At 40.6% G+C, this 20970-nt stretch overlaps 1 protein-coding gene across 2 annotated transcripts in view; it reads left to right on the top strand.

Annotated features, from left to right (window-relative positions):
* The window catches only part of mllt3 (MLLT3 super elongation complex subunit), a 56420-nt gene continuing 35450 nt past the window's right edge, over positions 1 to 20970 (top strand). For both annotated transcript variants that reach the window (XM_074661926.1, XM_074661925.1), the window contains exons 1-2: positions 1 to 141; positions 788 to 968. In XM_074661926.1, coding sequence (XP_074518027.1) covers positions 130 to 141; positions 788 to 968 — 193 coding nt within the window. In that variant the 5' untranslated portion in view covers positions 1 to 129. The remainder of the gene's footprint in view (positions 142 to 787; positions 969 to 20970) is intronic.

The following is a 20970-nucleotide window of genomic DNA, read 5'->3' as shown; positions in this document are numbered from 1 at the left end:
CTTTGAAAGTCTTGAGTGTGACTGCAGACCAGTAGAGACCATGTCCGCCGTCATAAGGAAACTGTACTCACCTCTGCTCTCATTTAAAACTAATTCTCCATGAAATAACAGTAACGCTGGGCCCAAAGGATGGCCAACTCGGTGAGTATCCACGGGGAGGGTTTTCCTGCCTGTCCGGGCTGATGGAGTATCTGTTTGGACATTTCCACCGGAGGACTCTGAGGGTTTTACTCTGTAATGAGGATTTTCGAACCGAGCTAGCACGAGCCGATGTGTGCCGCTATCCCCTGAGTGAACAATTCAGAATTAAACCTGGAAACGTGGCGTTTTTATTGTCTCTGTCTCAACACCTGAAAACTCGCTTTTTGAACGCTGTATTTTAAATTATTTCACAATGACGGGAGTCCAGTAGTAATTTCGGCGTTATTTTTACACAATGTTCAGGCAAAAGTAGCTGCGAAATCGAAAAAATGTCAACTCACATGAGGGGATTCTTGTTGTTCAGTGCGTTTTTTCTGCAGCCACATTGTGTTACTCTTTGGGAATGTTAAAAGAAAGATGTTAATTTTTAATTCATGGATGCAGCTCCATGCATGCCGAGTACTTTGATATATATTTTAAGGCTTTACTAACATTAAAAGTAGCTAATGTGGACCTCGAATGTGTGTAAATTGAGCAATGAGGGGTTATTGAGAGGATTTTTAAATGAAGTTTCGTGTCCTTTTTAAAAAAATGAGTGAAAGCAGCATCTCTAACCATCTTTACCCATCTTATTTTTCTCTCAAAGGGTGCTGTTCAGGTGAAACTAGAACTTGGTCATCGAGCCCAGTTCAGAAAGAAACCCACTGTGGAAGGCTTCACCCACGACTGGATGGTGTTTGTGAGAGGACCAGAGCACAGCAACATCCAGCACTTTGTGGAAAAAGTAGTTTTTCACCTGCACGAAAGCTTCCCTAAACCAAAAAGAGGTAAGAGCCACTAACTATTTTTTTAAAGCTGCTTTCTTTGTCTGCATCTTTGGTCCTGTTGTGTTAACAGCATGCATCCTGCAGCTGAATCTGACCATGTTGGCTGAAAAATGTGTATTGTGTCACCCATGTGCAGTTAAAACAGCTCACCTTGAAGCAAACTGCTGAGAAAAATCAGTAGTTTTTGTGTCTTGCTGCACAGTAAGCACTATATGGAGGCAAATAAAACAAGTCATGCATGTCGTTTCTCTGAGATTCCCCTTGGACAGAAGGGAAAAATTGGAAATAATGTTTAATGGAGCACAGTGTATTTAACGGCTCCTTTTAAATGTCGCTCTCTGCAGATGCTTTGCTCTGACACCCTGCTGAACACAATCACACCTGATGGTGCTTTTAATTCTCAAGGTGTGAGTGGTAGGAAGCATGATTGTTGTGGTTACTTGGAGACGCTCGGCTCATTCAAACCTGTGAATTGAATGTGTGCTAAAAAAGGGAGTCTGTAGAGTCCAGTTTATGAACACTCGCATATAATATGTGTGGAGCAGACTGTGAATGTGTGCAGAATGGAAAAGACTCATGATACTCTTCAAATACACCATCAGCTGCTGCTCAGTCTGCTACCTGATTCAGTGCTTCAGTTTGATTATTTAATGCAAACTTTCTGCAACTCTTAAATGTGTGTCTAATCACACGACCGTACTTGTTGCTGATGCTAGCTGCAGCTATTACTCCTTCATTTCTTTTACAATGCATCGGCTGTGATGAAGATTTTTTAAACATGTAACCTAAGGATTCATCACCTCGTCTTAAAACTTGCAGCACTCATTTCGCAATGCACACAGGGACACAACTTTTATTTGCTTATAATCTGTTTGTTTATTGGGTGTGTAATGGTAGCTTGTATACTGCCACCTACTGGGCCAAAATAAAGAGACTTGTTGTTAGGGATGGTCAATGATTTTCAAATATTTGAACACTCATTTGGAGCTGAAACGATTCCTCGAATGATTCGAGGTTCTCCATTACAAAAAAAAACTCGAGTAATTTTCTCTGCCTCGAGGAATCGTTTAATTTTAAAAAGATCAAAGAGTGGTATTTCAAATAGAGCTGAGGCCATATTAAGAGAGTTTTCAGACCCCTCAAGCTAACTCTTATACAAAATAGCAACTAGCAACAAATCTAGCTTCTTTTCTGGAGTTTGGAGACTAATGGGTCATTCTACAAAACGGGTGCCATTTGGGTCCACAGCATTTGATGAGATGTGAAAGGCACAAAAAAATGTGTCAAAGTGTGTTTACAAATTTTGGAGCTACCAAAGCAAGTGCTCTTATTGACATGCTGTATCAGAAAATTCTATTTCTTAAAGAGAAAAATTTTTCATTTGAAAAATAACTGCTCTTTCACTAAACAAAAATGTATTTTAGTGATTACTCGATTAATCGATGGGGTTTTCAGTAGAATACTCAAATACTAAAATATTCAATAGCTGCAGCCCTACACTCATTGAAATGACCACTTTATGCGACAGGTTTGTCTTAGATAAAAAAAATAATGTTTTCCTGTGTTTTACTGGTACCTGGAAATAACACAATGACTCTATGTTGTGCCATTATGCTGCTGATGATACAAACAGCAGAGGCATGCAAGGACGTCTTCTCCAGGCATCCAAAAGCTCTGCATGGAGCTCCTTTGAGAGAATGAATGAAATGATGTGCAGAGCAAACTCTGCAAGGTTAAGATGGCTGTGCACAAATGGACAGTAACTATGCACAGCCATGTGAGAACAAAGCATGCATCAGAAAGTAGGGCGCTGTCTGCAGATCAACGGTCAGTGGTAAGTTTCGTCACCCAAAGACTTAAGTTTGATGATCGACGTGCAGAGCAATCAAAAGACTATAGCAAAAGACATGCTACCTATCAGCTATCCTTAGATGTTGATAAATAAATACAATAGCTTTATTTAACGGTGTTTTTGTGTGAAAGTAACGCGCTGAAAATTCTCTGAATAAAGCGTGAATGCAGACCGATATCTGATTTTTTTGGTGGGAGTCCGTTTGTGTTTTTGGTCAAGTAAAAAATGGCCCCGTCTGAGTGCAGAGGAAACCGGCAGAGGAGCAGGGAGGGGGTGTTTGGTGCGTGCGCCCTGGGCTTCTGCTGCACAAAAACACTGCTGTAGGGGTAATTTCTGCCCTAAACCTTGTGATAGAACCCAACTTGTACCATCCCGGAGTATCACTTTAAGGGCTGGCACGATATGCTATTCTTGTGATTCGATTCTGTTATGATTTTTGGAGTGTCGATTTGATTTAAATTGCAATACATTGATATTTAAGATTTTGGTGATTTTTAGTTTGCTTTTTTTAACACTAGGCCATGTGAAAAAGTTAAATGATGATGATAATTTTACAGACTATATAAGAAGCCATATTTTCAGATAAAATGCACATCACGTGAGTCAGAAAGAAACATACACCTCTGCTGGAGAAAAGTGGTAATCTTTTTCCAATCTAGTTTATAAACAAAGATCGAAATGAAGAATTTGTAAAAAAAAAAAAAAAAAAAAAAAAAAGGGGGATTTTTTTGACAAAGAATCCCGATTCAGATATCGGCAAAAAAAATCTAGATTTATTTATCTTAAATTTTTTCTCCCACCCCTAACTGTTTAAGTACCCAGGTTATTAAATAGTTATAAATGCAAACAACAGCACAGTGCAGACAAAAAGATGTGATGTATGACTCTTTACAGAGCCTTCACAGATGATTGATAAATTACAGAAAACTCATATGATTGAAAAGTTTGGTTGGATAAATGTCATTGGTTTCACAGTCAGTCAGATTTTAAGGTAAAATAGAAATTTAAACAGAGGCTTGGCATTTTAAGCTAAACGCTATTCAACAGTCACTACTAACTATTCACTGATTATTTGAAAAGTCTCCCTGTAGACACAAAGAGGGAGAGATCCATTTAATGACTGTGAAAAGTTGTTCTAGTTTAGCAAAGTTTTCACCTTGTCTAAAACTTGTTTTTGCTGCAGAAGTCTCTTTATTTGCCAGTTCTGAATTGGACAACTCTTACCTCTGCTGTTGCATGTCATTTTGAATGTTGTTAGTTGCAAGTTTTTATTTAATTCAAAAGAAACTGTTTTAGTTTCCCTTCCACCACCATTAGCAGTTACATCACATTACAATCAGAGACTAGTAAAAATGTTGATGTGGTGATATGAACTAATTTTTTTTTTCTAAAATGATTATTCAAATATTCCAAAATCATTGGGACAGTGGTGTTAAGCCAAACCAACGCCTGGTCTCACCTCCAGTGAGTGAAGCAGTCAAAGCCAAGCTGTCAAAGCTGTTTTCAGCAAGAAATAAACATCCAGACATTTTAAAAAAAGAAAGTTAAGCTTCAGAAAGCACCAAACAGACAGTTTCAGGTTTATTCACTGTTAAATGTTGCCTGTTGTTGGAGAAGTGCTCTGTCAGTTTAAGGGTGAAGCAGTGAACATGCAGAGCTTCTTGTTGCAGCGGTCGTATCTCACCGTGTGATCATACTTTCATGATTGATGACTGAGTTTTATTACCATCGTCTCCCCTTCTGTTGAGTGCACCGAGGTCTTCAGTCTTGGTAGGTTTTTTGTTTGTGTGTGTGTGTGTGTGTGTGTGTGTGTGTGTGTGTGTTCGGTGTTTGAGGATCTGGAGTCCTAATGGAACATCTGGAGAGGAAGAGATCAATTAAAATCCCTTCTGGTTCAGGTTTTTGACCCCACTTCAGCTCTCAGGGAGTTCAGAGGTTGTTTTATGCGACAAACGTTTGGCATCAGTCCAAGTGTGTGTGTGTGTGTGTGTGTGTGTGTGTGTGTGTGTGTGTGTGTGTGTGTGTGTGTGTTGCTCATGTACACTTAACTATACAGCCTCCACTCTCCTGTGCAGCCATTATTACCCTCACACCTGTTCATTGTTTTTGTTGATGTGTTGATGTAAACATGTGGGTCAGTGCTTCAGGACTTGTTGGTTACCTGGTGCCAGATCAAGTCTTCACCATAAATGACTCAAACTGACTTTCAGTGTTTGCTGCTGCCAGCTTCAGGCTGCCACAGCAAGATTTATATCAAGATAGAAAAGCTAAGATAAAATATTAGTCGAGATCAATGTTAGTTTTGGATGATGACTGTTTCCTTCAGAAAGTTTGCAACATCTTTTTTTTTATTGTCAGGAATAACAAAAGAAGCTCAGAGATTAAAGAAACAATGAAGACGGTGTGTGACTGCTGAGAAAGTTGAAGGAAGTTTGAGTTGATACTGGTTGTCTCTAGCGACTGATCTGGACTGTGTCCTGTCTTGTTCGGTGGACGTTGGTTGCGTTGCTGCAGAATTTTGCTTTGATTTTCCAAAGTTTGCTCAACTCTGAACTTCCTGAAATGCTCTGGTATCTTTGTATATTTTTGGTTTTGCCCATTTCCTTTGATTTTAGACTCAGGACCTTTTGGTATTAGACGAGTTGAGTGTTAATGCAACATGTGAAACATGTATTGGTAAGGAGCACGTGATGACATTCAGCCATAGTATTTTTTCAGAACTTGGCAATCAGAGGGAGAGAACAATACAAGAACTTTTTAAGGGATACAGGAACCATTTGGAGGATACCACAGGGTGTTTCAGGAGGTCAAGGTTTAGAAACCCCTCTGGGAGTCCAGTGGTCTGAAGGGGGTCTGGGAACCTTTTGAAAAGCTCTTAAACTTATTTTCGAGGATCTCCGTGATCAGTAACAGGACTTGTGAGAGGCTCCTTTACGTTTTGAAGCCCCTGAAACACTTTGAAAAATAAAGGAACAAGTCTAGGAACTTTGAAAGTGAACTCACAAGTCCTTTTTCATCAAGGGGCTTTTTATGAACCTTTTTAAGGAGCTGGTTTCTGAGGTACTATGACTTTTAAAGGATAAGTTGGGTTTATACAGCTTTTACAGTGTTTATAGAATGAAGTAGAACAAAATACTAACCCAGAAGGCTTTCCTGATCCAAGCAGTGCTTCGGGAGATATTTAGATCCAGCAGACGTCCGTATAATGGGATCCATCGGGGCATAGACAGCGCCGCTCCTAAAACTGCATTAATCGTCCAAAGACTCGTGTTTTTCACCAATATTCCATCATGGTCCGCTCCGGGTTAGTAGAGAGAGAGGTCTTGAGGGAACTGTTCAGCCCCCAGTGGTAGTTCCTGGACATCATTTAAACTCTCTTTTGGGTGAAAACAGCCTTTACCGTGTGCATCTGTGCTGTTTTGTGTCCTTTTTTTGCTGATCAGTCTTTTATTTTAGCTTGAGAGGGTGACAGTTCTTCACTGCAGCTTTAAGGCCTGAAAGTCCAGTTTGTCCACACCAGCTCTTTGAATCACGTTGATGAATAACAAGTGAAGATATTTAAGCATTTCAAGCTCTCAAACTTTTGAGAAAGCATACAGCAGGTTTGAAATCTTACTCTATATTTATTTCCCCAGCTGCCTGCAAGCTGTCCATAAATCAGATTCCTATCTGCTGATACTGAAGCCTCAGAGCTTAAATTTCTCCTGAAAGGCTTTTGATTACACAGAATATAATAAGATCTGGCTCCTGTACACTGCATCTCTCTCCCTGTACTTTCTGTACTGCAGCGGTGTCTTGATAAATGTGACACAAGGCTCAAAGAGTTCGGCCTGAAGCCCAGCAGGAGAATACTTAACCTTCAATAAGTCTCCTGGTTTGACACATGCCATGGGATCTTTGCAGAGTCTGTGAAGTCTTTGGGGCCGGCGTGTTTTTGCACGGTGACAAATTGTGAGCCAAAGTGCTTCCTGATCTGTTGGGACTCCAGAGTGTTTCTAGTTCAAACACAGCCGCGTGTAATTCATCAGAGAGGAGGACTCCAGAGTTTCATGAGTTAAAAAGTGTTTTGTCACATTTAACTAGAACCGCTAACAAGTTGTCTTTTCAACGGAAAAATTGGAAACTCACCTCGTCTATCTCCTGTAACTCTTAAGTTTTGGCTTAAGTTTGTTACATATTTTGGATTTTGAATAACTGGAACCAAAAGTTTGAATTCCTCCTTCGGTTTCTTCTTCCATCTGAAGTAAAACAACTACAATATAATCCAGAGAAGCAACTGCATCTTCTACAAGTTGTTTTTGTCCCTGACAGGCTCAGATTGTTTTTCCAAGTGTCTGAAAACATCACAGAGAGGATCCCTGCAGAGAGAGACTGTTCAAAGAGGAAGATGCTTTTTTTGAAACCAGAGACTCCATTGACAAAAAACTGTAATGGTCCCTGTCAGTAAAGGGTGTTGGTGGTCTACAGCTGCCGCAAACTGCTCCATTATTTATGTTGTGGTGTGATGCAAGTGTTGTGTTGTATCAGCTGATCAAGGAAGCAAAATGATGAGCAACTCCTTCACTCTGCAGGGTTAAGAGACGTCACCACGACAAGTTGATGCCAAAATTACCAGTCAGTCATATTTTTATTCTTGTGTGCCTGAAATGCAGGTCATTTGTAGTATCTGAGCTGCAGCCCAGCCAGCCAACTTGAGCCAGATCTGTATCTCTGGTGGATGACAGCTGTCTGCTTGTTAACGTATACAAACATCTCATAGCACAGCATGGTTTCGCAGTATTTTGATCAAGAATTGGAGATAAAATTGTTTGAAGGCTTGTTAACCTGACCAGGTGTTTAGTGCCGTGTAGTATCTTCATATGATTTGCAGCTCAAATAAAACTACATTTTCTGTCACTGGTGTTTTAGAAAAGCAGTATTTCAGCCTTTGTCTGAAACTCTTAAAGGGACAGTTCAGTTTTTTTAAAGTGGGGTTGTATGAGCTCTATGTTACCACTAAGGACATTAGATACAGTAGAAAGTTGTCTCCTCTCCCTCAGTAAGACACAAACTGTAATCGCTGGTGACAAGGAAATAGACGCTATCAGAGAAATACCATACCGGATTCAAAGGCTATTTTCTCCGCCTACAAGAACTAAAATCAAAAAGTAATACCACAGTTTAAGAGTACGCTACATAAAATATTTTTTAAGTGCATTAAGTCTTCGGAAATATAAACATTTATTAACATCCGTGGATGTTTCCTCTGTATTCCTTTCAGTCGCCATCTGTAGCAGCTCTTCTTCTGTGTGCTCCGGTTCATACAGGTATCCTTTTGGTTCCAAAGTGAATGAAACTTCATCGTTGCTGTCATAGTCACTCATTTTGAATTTCCTACACTGCCTCACAATCCTTAGAGTACAAACAAAAGAATTACAATACTTGATCAAACTTACACGAGGCTACAACCGGCGCCCGAAGCATAGCTTGTTTACATTCCCTACAGCTGAAAGGAGGAGGGGGGACGGAGCGCACTAGCGCTGCACGGAAGGATACATGACCAGTTAGTTAGGTCCAGATAAATGTTTATATTTCCGAAGACTTAATGCACTTAAAAAATATTTTATGTAGCGTACTCTTAAACTGTGGTATTACTTTTTGATTTTAGTTCTTGTAGGCAGAGAAAATAGCCTTTGAATTTGGTACCGTCTCTCCCTGTTAGCGCCTATTTCCTCGTCACCATCGATTACAGTTTGTGTCTTACTGAGGGAGAGGAGACAACTCTCTACTGTATCTGATGTCCTTAGTGGTCACATAGAGCTCATACAACCCCACTTCAAAAAAACTGAACTATCCCTTTAAGGCTCCTCGATCAACAAATCCCCTTCTCCTCTCATTGGCCAGGGGAAGGGGTTTTGTGTTCCCTCGGCCTGTGGAGGCAAAGCTATGGGCAGACCTTGGTGTTTGAGGCCCGCCCCTCTCTCATGTCATGAGCCAGGTAGTAGATCCTTATGCAGTGACCTCATTATTTCAGCAAGTGTTTTAAAGATCTTGTGCAGATCTCATCAGAGCATGTGAGCAGAGTGGAGAGATGAGACACTCCAAAAAAAAATCAGCTTATTCTAACAGAGCCCCGCTTCACCTTCCCATCCCTGAAAAAAAAAACACTGCACTTTTTTAAGTTTGTCTGCTGTTGCAGCCATTTTTTATGCAAACATTATATTTGTTTGTATTTTAACACATGGCTGGAGTCTGGGAAAGGGATAAAGGTGTGCACACCAGGTGAGGGTGTGTGTTTTTGTGACTGGATGAGCATGAAGTTCTTTGACTGTGTTGAACGTCTTTGTTTTGATTTATTATTAGAATAACGTGCAAAAGCAAGAAGGCGTTGATTTGAGTTTAAACCGGTCAACAACCAGTGACTTTGATAAGCGATGGTCAGCACACCTGCTTCACCCACATGCTCTGGATTTCGGACAACTTTCGGACTACAGACTTTCAGATTTCTGTATTATATGATTATATAGGGGTTTGAAAATCTGCACACCTTTAGTCTTGTTACTTTAGCATTGTTGCCTTGAATTCATGTTTGAAATACAGGGAAGCATGAAACCCCTCTTTAAACAAACCTGTTGAAGTTACTAACCTGCAGCTAGACCTGTGACATAAATTTTTCTCATATTTTTCAGCTAAAAGAATTTGAACTTTGCTTGAATTGAGGAGTATATTTGGCACTTTGCAACATCCCTATCAAGAAGTCTCCCTGTGGGAATCAAGAATATCATAAGGAACAAGATTTTCGTTTCTCAACCCAAACTGTGTCTTTTCTGAGCAGCTAAACTCAGCTGACAAAAGCAGCTCCTTTCCAGAGCTATGGAAGGATATTAAGACATTTCTTGATCCTCTTCATACACCGTAGTTAGAGCAGAGCTCAGGGTTAAAAATACCAGGATAACAAAGCATGGTGAAATCAATCTCTGCCACTTGGCTGGCTTGCAGGTTAAATTTAAGAGGCGTCTATTGTTGATCAAATAAAACACAGCTGATAAAAATCTCCTGTAAAGACGCTGACGACAGGAAGGCTCGTATGGCACGCTGATACTGCTCTCCACATCGGTTGTTTGCTTATTGTACCAAACACTGTTCTCTGATCAACATGTCATCATTTTTATGAATTTCACACACACACACACACACACACGCACACTCACACACACACACAGTGCTGCAGTCACAACACAGAAAGCCGTCCTCCCACACACTCTGTGATTTGTGGAGCCGCTCAGAGAAGCTGCCAGACACACATTTAGATTAATGACGAATCAGTCAGTAAAGCTGCCACTGTGCTTCATTATTGCCACGCGGTTAACGGGCCAGCGTTGAGGCGTCGCCATGGAGACGGCCTAATGGCAGCGCGTCTGAACAAACGGAGGTAAAAGAAGCTCTTTGGAACCAGTGAAGGGGGTGTCATTTTGGCAATAGGCGGCAGCGGCTCATGCTGCTTAAGCACCTCATTTGGAGCCTCGGCTGCCATTTAATCTACTCCGAAGATGGCATCTCTTCAGAGGTGTTTGTGATATTTCACAGGATTGTCACTTTTATGGAAAGATGTAAGACGATGTAATGGGGAAGAAATAGGCGAGCTAGGTGAAAGAGTTGGAGATTTGTGAGCTGTGCAGCGGAGGAAAGAAACCAAGAGAGCTGAGGGGCTTTTTGTGGGTTTTAACACCAAAGTGCTTTTTGTCACAGGAGGAAAAAAAAACATTTCAAACTGAGATTTGTCCTGGAAGGAGAGAGGCTGTGGTGGTGTTTCAGCTCGTCTGGCTCTCTGATCAAGGACAGAGTGACCAAAACCAAACCTCTGAGTTTTTGGATGTCGTTAGTAAACAGGCTCCGTGAAATTCTCGTCTTGGTTTCTTCTCCTGCTTTTAGATCTGGTGCTACTGCGACAGGAGTCACAAAAAGGCACATAGAGACTTTGTGATACAACTTCACACAATTAAAAACAGGGTAAATGACAGAGTCTCTAAGCTTAAACTGGGCTGTGGGTAATTCCTGGGCTGCAGTGTGGCTTTTTACTGAACATATTCATAAAGAATTCCCAGAGACCTGCTGCATCTATCAGTTTATAAGACTCTGTACAGCTGTTGCTCTGTTTTATTGATGCCTGACACTATTCGATTCCTGGAGCTGCAGCTTTAACACATTTTATTTGATAATGGGTACTTCCTGGGTGATTAAAGTCTCTTGTTACAGAGCCATGAGAAACTGTGGTTTACATTTATTTACTGCACAAAGGAAAATATCAGAGCTGTAGCTTGTGCTCATGTTAAAAAAGTAACTGCACAGCTGGAGATTGTGTCAACTTGCAGAGGCTGTGGATAATTCCTGGTTATCTGCATTTAATTATAATCTCATTATTATTCCTGGATGACTTTACCTATTTTCAATCCATAAGTCATAAATAAATTTAGTTAAAGCTATGGTGTACGATTTGAAAGCTTTGTACATCTTAATAACACCATTTATAGGGCTGTTATGGTCCCATGGTCCAATCTACACAATATAAAGACCAAAAAGAACGGAAAAAAAATCCATTCAGTATATCCGTTGCAAAGCTGCATACTAGTTGACCAATCCGAACTGCGCATGGCATGCGTGGTTCTGATTGGTCCGTGAGTCCATCCAATCCCCTGTCTCCCTCGCTTCTCACCGTCATGGCCATGGTCCCACCTCGTCCTTCCCCACTACCCCTCTCACGTCAGCTAGCTGCTCAGCTACCGAAGCGTCATGGAGCCAGAGAAGACTGAAACCAGGAAGCTGTTACTGTTACCCTCCACAGGGAAGGGAAGAAAACGAAAAAGTTCAAGGAAAAGGCTGAAGCAAGGAAGAATTATGAGCGATACAGGTGCCAACAGAGACTGAATATTGGAGAAATGTACGACCAGTGGAAAAAGCTGCAGAGGGATTTGGAACTGCCGAGACAGCTGAGTTTCTGTTGAACAGGTAATGACTTTGTTTACCACAGTGGGAGATGTCAGCTGAATAACTCTGGTTAGTCTGTGCCTAAACTGGCTAATGACTGAACGCTGCTGGTCGGAACAGGTCGGCTCTGTCAATAGATTTTAGTATAAGTTAGCCACACATCTTTAGCATTGTAAACTGAGCTGGTGAAGACACACAGAGAAAGGTAAAGCCCCGCCCACAGTCGGCTCTGCTCTGGCTACTGGCGGTGGCAAGGCCAGACCTGCTTCGCCGGCAAATTCATGGTTTTGAGCTCGCTGGTCCAATTGAAAAAGCTACCACCGTGAGTTACAAGGAGGGTGACTGTCTTGTTTGTTACATTTTCTGCCGGCCGGCTTCTTGCTCTGTCGGAGGGGGCGTGTTGTTAGGCAGCGAAGAAGGGGCATACGAGCTGGGGGGCGGGATCTTGGAACACAGAGGGGAGGGGTGAGTGAGGCTGCATTTTTCAAATGTGTCTCATCAGCCAAACTGGGTTTCAGATTGTAGACCGTAGCTTTAAGTTCAGAGGTGTTCAAGCGCTGGTGATGTCTTCCTCCTGCCATGTATTTGTTAGGCTACATCCTGAGTTGAATGCTCCATGTGTCTGTATATCTTTTGTTGATGACTGGGCGTTCTGCTTTGTCACATGGGAAAGCTGATGATTTCTGGAAACATATTACTCCTGTTGATCTCTACAGGGAGGTAAATAATTCCTGTACAGCTCCAGGATCGATGTGACTCACTGACTGACTGCACATGTGAAATAACACCAGCTCAGGCTCAGATGACACAACAGACTCCTTAAAGTCAGCTGTTTCAGATCATCAGGATGTTTGCTTTCATGTCACTGCACACCTCCACCCTGTTCAAACTCCACCTTTCTGCAGAGACATGGTTTCAGTTTTTGGCATGTCCTGATCTAACCTGCGGAAGCTTCAGGTGTCTCATTTAAACTTCATGAAGCTGCTCTTACTGTACATATTTGTTTAAAGGTTGTAACACACTGAAGAGATGAGGACAAACACACACACTGTTACACCCAGATCATAAATTACGTCTCACTAGTCAGAGAGGAAGTAGAGATGAACCGGTTTCACTTTTCGCTGTTTTAAAATGTCACACTAATTTATTCCTGGAGACTCCTCAACACAGTGTTTTGGATGTTACTCTCAAAAAGGCGCTGAACAGAAAGAACAAAGTGATGTCCCAGTTCAGTGTGCTGCATTACATTAGCTAGAACATGTCAAACTCCACACATACTGTCCGAGTATAGTAGGGATGTCCCTGAGCCCTTTCTGACTTACTTCACATCACCTGGAAAGTCACATAGTGCACGAGTCTGCATGGCCTCAGAAAAAGGGACTACACTTTGCCACCTCACCTGCAGGTAGCTCACCTGAGCAGCGTTATGAATTACTATTAAAAAAAAAGTTAGTTGAAAATGCACTCAGTCAGCAAAACCAAAACAGCTTAACCACAAAACTGAAAGAAATAGGCTTTAACAATATGGAAAAAATAAAAATAAAAATAAATTGAACTGTACATTCATGATAAGAGTGAGTTCTATAGATTAAGACAGATTGAGGCAATTTCATACATTTGTTCTTAAACAGGTAAACCAATGTTTTTAAAGTTTAAACATAGATTTCAAATCAAAGACTGTAAAGTTTGGACTTGGTCTCCTAAACGTCACCCGCCTGTTTGGAAACAGATTTTTGAAGCAATTAGCAATTCAGAAAGGAGTTGTTTTTTGAACCAGGCTGTAAAAAAGTTAATTTCTGCTTTGAAAAAGTTTTTTTTTTTTTTTTGTCTTGGTGTGTATGACTTTAGTACTTTTGGAACCAGCCTCAAGTGGACACCCGAGAAATAGCAGATTTTAGCCCTTCCACATTGTCTCACATTTTTACACTGGCGGTTGCCGCTTGTTTCAAATCCTACGTTTTTTTGTTTCTGTCTTTTTTTTTTTTTTTTACCACGTTACGTTTTCCTGTGCCCTGCTGTGTTTGTTGGCTTCACCTGGGAACCCCTTGTTCACATCACATTGCTCTTAACTGTGGGTCCCTCACACTAAGTAACTGAGAGGGCTCAAAAAGTCAGCACAAGAGCCCCAACACACTTTACAGTTTGACAGTGGGACAACCCAAAAGTCTTTATTAATTTAGTGAAGACAAGATATTACTGAACTTCAAATAAATAACAACAGTTTTTATGAATAACTTTCAATGTAACATTACTTATTAAAAATAAATGATCAAGTTCTAGGCATGCCTGACAAAAAAATGAATTTTTTTACACATTTTCTCTTTGGAGATCAATACAATTGGTCTTCAACCATCATCTCATTCTGTAATCTTTGATTTCTTGAATACTCCTGAACAAAATCTTTACACAGGGGAAAAATGACAAGAATTTATATTTTAAACTGGTGGATTATTGGCACGTTGTAAGTAAACCTTTAAAATGCAAAAAAAAAAGAAGAAAAAGTAGCATGAAACAAAAATAGAGACTGTCTTTTTAAGTGGTCCTGTAAGAGCGGTGAGGCTTCATACTATTGAAACATTCTTGACACCTTTTTTTTATTTGGGGGGACTATTGTGGATGATGATCAACTACAGATAAGGAAAAAAAGAAACCTGAAAGTAATTGGTAAGTAAACTTTTGGGATGGGTACCTTGCACATTTGAAACAAGACTGTACAGATGCCTGGTACCTGGTAGGGATGGGAATTGATAAGATTTTGTCAATACCGATGCCCTTATCGATTCTGCTTATCGATCTGATTCTTTATCGATTTCCTTATCAATTCCTGTTGTGAATTTTCTTGGTACAAAAAGTAGCTTTACAGGTTTTCTGTGTCAACAACAACAACAGTTTATACTGTAAGTGAATAAAATGTAATTGGTCCCTAAATCTGGATATTTCTGGTCGTAATTACACAGAAACAGGTAAAAATTGTACACAATGCGACGTTGATGTACTGTGTTGTAATGTATTAATAATTCAAGTAGGCCATCTTGTGTCTCAAAGTGGTTATAGCAATGGTTTAAGTTGTTTGGAAGTTTTCCGTAGTTATGAAGTCAGCCATGAGCCTTTCATTAGCCTGTTAGCTTTTGACATTTGAAATTCTCAGTATTTTTTACCAAGAGTTGATGTGATATGTTTCTGTGATGAAAGTTTAAATTCTATTCTGAAGCTGAAGTTATACTGATGTATGCTAACTGCTAGCATATCAACGCAGTTTCCCATATACATTAGCATCAAGCTTGCACTATTTTGTTATTTTGGTAAAGCACAAAGGCTAACGATATCGATGGATTGAAACCTTTCTTATCGATTCTCAACAGAAACTGGATTTCAATTCCCATCCCTAGTACCTGGTAGTCGGTATCAGTACTCAACGGTGCCAATTATCAGTACTTTTGTGTGTGTTTATGTGATAATGAATATTAATTTGTTTAATAATGAAATCTCAAAGTTTTTCAATTTAACATGTTTATTCCGAGATACAAAACTGCAATGCTTTGTTCATGTCCAGTATGGAAAATTGCCAACTCTTCCATCCCCTCACAGGCACAACAATGTGTTTAGGTATCAACATGGTACGGTTTTATTTTGTGTGAACCTGTAAAAGTATCTTATTCGGTACCCATCCCTAGTACACTTTGTCTGCTAAAAATGTACTTGTGCAAAGTATCGTCTGTGTTTGCCAATCACTGGCAGTTTAACATCCCTGTGTTACAGCAACAAGTATCTGTGCTCAGGTGCAAGTTGCATACACGAGCTGCAAGACAGCTCTCAGCCTTGGTCACAGCTAGATTTAAGCTCTGGTTCAGAAGCTCAACCTGTGACTCATGGATGATATAAAAGAACTCGGTGGTTACATTTTCACACATCGTTCATGCAAACATCAACATTTGAAGGAGTCAGACTTCTGTTTTTCCTGCAGGGTGTTTGTTGGTTTATCTTCAGGAGGAACGTAATTCTGGAGGTCCCATCTCTAAAAAAGAGTGATTGATTCTCTGAAGCATGCATCTTCAGTACTTCAAAGTTTTTCTTCATGCTGTCCGTCTGTCTTCTCTTTAAGTGTGTTTCACAGAGTTATGATAAATTCATTTTTGCTTCTGGGACTTTCTGCTCAAACCACATTTCCACTCCAGAAACAACTTAAAGCACTAAGTTTACACCTCGTGTTGAGTGTGGGACAGAAAATCTCTCACTGAAGTCAAACTGGAACAATAGCTGAGGGTGGGAGAGTATCTCCTTTCCTTAAAGAAAGAGCGTTCTGTTCTGTTAGCCAGATTGGCGACAGTATAAGCCCCTTACAGTGCGCACACACACACTCACACGCATACACACATATACACACACACCAAGATTGATGCTTTAATGATTGGGCCAACATGTTAGCCTCTGGCCATCCCCTGCGCTCAGAGGAACACTCACATGAAACCTTTTAACTCCCCTCGTCCTCCGCTCAGGCTTAATTTGCGGCTTGTGTGCACATACCACATAAGTCAAGTCAGCGCAGTGACCTACACATCAGATCCAGATCCCGGGGCTGAAATCTGTGCTGCATTCCTCCTCTCTTTGCTGTGGCTTTGCTAAGTGAGCTCTGATGATACATGTATTGATATCCTGCAGGAGATGAAGGAGGCTTCTCTGCATGTGGGGCTTCTTTTGTCTCAGGAGGAGCTGACATCATCTCATCGTTCTCCCTTTGGTGAAATATTGCCAAGATCTTCCAGGGGTTAAAAACTTCAACCTCCTCCTCCTCATTCCTGCATGCTATGACAATCCTAGAATATTTATCAATTAATAAGGAAGTCACTTAAAAGCATGTGCAAAAAGAAAGAAGTGTGTTTAACTTTTTTTGCACTTGGAACTGGAGTTTGCAGGAATGTTTGCAGGTGCCTGCATCTCAAATCTCGATCGAGCAGTCTTTTACAGTCTCTGCTCCAGCACTTCTATCCAGCAGTGCCCAGATCCAGCATGCAGAGCCCACGTAATCACAGCAACAGCATATGCCAAGGTGCTCACGAAGTAGCAGGAGTAAGAGTAATGTCAACTGTGTGGTAGTATTTTTCATTAAAGTTGGAAAAAGATATTGCAACTGAGTGCAAAACGTGTCATGCACAAGTTTCCTGTGTTGGCACAGAACAAGAGAAGTTCAAATACGACCAACCTCATCATTGAGTTTGAGTGACAACACTTGATCAAACCTTTTCTAACAACCCATACTACAGAATAAGTAATAAAAGTGCAGTGTTTCCCCTGAGGTCGAGTTAATTTTATTTTCCATATAGCGCCAGATCACAGCAGAAGTGATTTAGAGTTCCCTCTCTCATAAATCAGGTCTTTACCTTGTGTTTTTTAATCTAACAGACGAAATAGCCTTATGATATTCATCTGATTTACATGACGTGATGTCATTTGTACATTGTCACATTTACATTTCTCCTTGCGCTGTCTCGCACACCGCAAAGTTACACTCTAACTCGTACACTGACACACTAACCCGTGCAAGCACACTCTGTATAGCGAACAGAGAGCGCCTTCTCTATGAAGATCCAACACTTTCTTTCCTGCACTTCGGGATGGGTACCAAATTATGTACTTTTATAGGTACAGATGGAACTGTGTCAAAAGTACCTGGTACCGATTTACGAAAAACCAAAAGGCACCATGTTTAGGTACCTAAATGCATCCTTGTGACTGTAAGGAAGTAGAAGAGAAGGCAATTTTCCATGCTGGACAAGAAAACATTACAAGGTAGTATATAAAAGAATAAATAAGTCAAATTGAAAAACAAAAAAATATTTTTAAACAAATTGATATTTTTTACCACATTAGCACAGAAAAGTACCAAAAAATTGGTACTGTTAAGTACCGGTACCAGGCATCGGTACCGTATTATTTCATATGTGAAAGGTACCCATCCCTACTTGCGCTCCCCCCTACCCCCCCCCAAGGCTGTACACCGTGGGGAAACTCTGAAAGTGTGTATGATTCATGCTGACATCATATTCAGTCGATATCAGTTTCAGCCAATACTTAAAGCTATAACATCATTATCGTATCAGAAGTGAAAAGGTTGTATCGGGACATCCCTGGTTGTGATTTCATTTATGCATCCAGTGTTGCTTCTGTTGCACGTTTTCCAACATCTGTCAATTACTAAACCCTCCATTGAATATTATCTTGGAAATACACTTGTTGGTATTGCTTGCCTGGGTGCTGGCTATGCATGTGACACAGTCACAGGCTGCAGTATGAACATGAACAGTAGGGGCAGTGCAGAACAAGAAGGGATGTTTGGAAAAGTCGTCAGGAGCCACCGTATCAACTTTCATAGCTATGTTGATGATACACAATTATATGTCAACATGTCTCCTGATCTCCCAAAACCGGATGACTGAATGAGCTCAAAGAGAGAGTACTGACTCTCGACTCATGTCATCAGGTCAAAAATCTAGGTCCCTGTTTACACAACGTTTCATCCAAAAACGCTAAAACGTTGAGCTACTGTGTCTTTCCTTTTAGTCATTTAGAGTCTCCTTTAGAGCATTTTATGTATATGTAGGCTGATATATGACATGTAAAGGTCAAGATATGCAACACAAGCCCAAGTGTGATTTAGGTCAGTTGGGTTACTTTATTCAAACCCAAATGTAGATTTTTGTTTTGCAGCAGGATGATTGCATCGAGTTACAAAATAATATGAAACCACACAAACGTCAGAATTCACTGCCCGACATGATTAAAAGAGCATTCCAGTTCAACCAACCATAGTTCAAGGAGGGGGATGAGGGTCATAAAAGGAAAAAGGAGTTTGTCTCAGTCCAGCTCAGTCCATCAGGACTAGGCTGATTTAGGATCTACAGAAATGCTTCAGGAACTACTACAGTTTGGAACATCCTCCAAAAAATCTCTTAAAGAATCAACAGAATAACCTTACAACCTCAGTTTTGAACAGTTTAATTGCACATTACACATGTTTCTCATTCTGTGCAGGCACACTGAAGAGTCCTGGTAACAGATTTAGTGTTTTGCAAATCAAAGTTTTGTTTTTTTGATAGCTGTGGGGGCTGATAGAAGCCACAAAGATTAGGAAGTCATGTAAGGAAAACTGGAAACTAGTGGGAGGCGGTTATGTTGACGAAAGACTGATGTGGTTTTATTGTTTTCTTATGCTTGTCAGAATTAAAAGGCAACATGAATTGCAACCCCTTTAGCAGAGGTGCCTGCCTCGCCGCTCAGCGTGCTGATTCAGCAGGAAATTATGACCATCCACTGAAGGGGTCTAGATTTATACAGTGAGGCGAAGAGGATTTGACTAACGGGACCTGTGATGGAGTTCAGGAGAGTTTGGGAGCTGAAGTGGACTAAGTGGGACTTGTAAATGGGAAACGTGTGTAGCCAAGTTTATGGATAAAATTTCAGCTCTGTGTGTAAGGACTCTTTCCTCCTCCTCCTCCTCCTCCTCTCCCTCGCCCTCCCTCTGTCTGTGTCTGGCAGGAATCAAAGAGCTGCAGGAAATTCACCAGTAATTGTTTTACGATCCTCAGAAATCATACCTACTTGTATCGCTGAACACAAAGAAAGCAAGAGCTCTGAAAGCTGCAGACTGCTGCTGCTGCATGAAAGAAGAAGGAGGAGGAGGAGGAGGAGGAGGTGCAGATAGACGGGGCAGCCGCCACCAAATAACAGGAACTGAGCTGTAAATGCCGGCTCTCCCTGGCTTCAGTCAATGAAAGGAGGTAGCAGGAAGTGGTTTATTGAAGCATGGTTTATACGGGCTGTCTGTTGGCAGCGCTTTCACTCTTTTCTCACTCAGCCCGGCTGTAAAACATTTGTCTTTTATTTACAGCACCTCCACTCACCAGAGCTGCAACATTTCACTCACTAACGGAGCCAGAGTCTCGCTTTTTATCAATGAAATTATTTACCACAGCTAATATTGGCTGTTACTGTTGCATGCTGTAAAAGCTGCTGAATTTAATCTTTTAATGCATCAGGAGCAAATAAATCATCGCTGACGAGATTAATCAGGCACCAAATGTTCTCTGTCTTTGGCTCCTGAAGGAGAGGATTTTTTCCTCCTCTTTTATTTTATATCACTTCCATTAAATCTTTGCAGCATCCATCAGTGATTATGAGCAGTGTCATCTTGGTTCTTTGGGAATTACGTCTGGATCATCTTGGTAAAAATAATCTTTTTGTTGCGACTGCTAAGAATCAGACCTCCTTCTGCTTTGTGCTCTGTGCAAAGTTTGGATCAGCTGTACTTAAGGGATTTATTATTGAGCTTCTGTAAAGGTCAGGTCAACTCCTGAGCCTGGGATATTCTAACTCAGGGATTCACAAACTTTTCAGCCTGTGACCCCATAAGAAAGGTGCTAGAGTCTGGTGACCCCCCACCTTAGGAAAGACCAATCCATTACCAGACTAAAAGGAACAAAATAATTCTTAACATACTTGATTTGGCTGATTTAATTCAACCCCTGTTTAGTTCATTTTTACATTAATCAATGAAATAAACAAAAAAACTTTTTCAAATGTTTTGTGAGCCCCTATTTTGGAAACCACTGCTCTACAACTGTTTACATGTGTCGCAGTTAAAATCAAAGCATGACTGACAGTGACTGATCCTGTTTGATCTTGACTTTACATCAAGTGGCAGCCTCTGAGAAATGAAGCCGTTAAGAACTGCAGTTCCTCAAGCGTCCACTTGGGGCTGGATACAAAAGCACCAGAAACCGACACACCTATTCTAAAAAACGGCGATCTTTGCAGCAAAAATAAACATGTTTACTGCTTAATTCATAAACATACCATATTGAGCCAAATATAGGACAACCTCCATTAAAAGACGACCCCTTTCTTTTAGAGACCAATCTTCAGAAAAAGACTCCAATAACCAAAATTAACTTTGCTTAAAGAATATTTTTTTTACTAAAATTCTGAGAAAATAATAACTATAGTTTGTTGGCTTTAAATATAGTCATTCAGATCTGTTTTTTAAATTTAACTCTGTTTACAGCTCTGGTAATGAAGAGGCCTTAATTAAATTTCTCAATAAACTCACACCCCCTCATATCAACCTTTCGAAAACAGAGGCTTTGAGGACCTCGATAAACTTTTCTCTACAGTTTGCATTTTTCGACAGTC

This window comes from Halichoeres trimaculatus, unplaced genomic scaffold, assembly GCF_033239565.1.
Source record: "Halichoeres trimaculatus isolate MK-OKI-2021-1 unplaced genomic scaffold, fHalTri1.1 fHalTri1_scaffold_22, whole genome shotgun sequence".
Taxonomy (NCBI): domain Eukaryota; kingdom Metazoa; phylum Chordata; class Actinopteri; order Labriformes; family Labridae; genus Halichoeres; species Halichoeres trimaculatus.
This window is presented reverse-complemented; position numbering and strand designations above follow the sequence as displayed.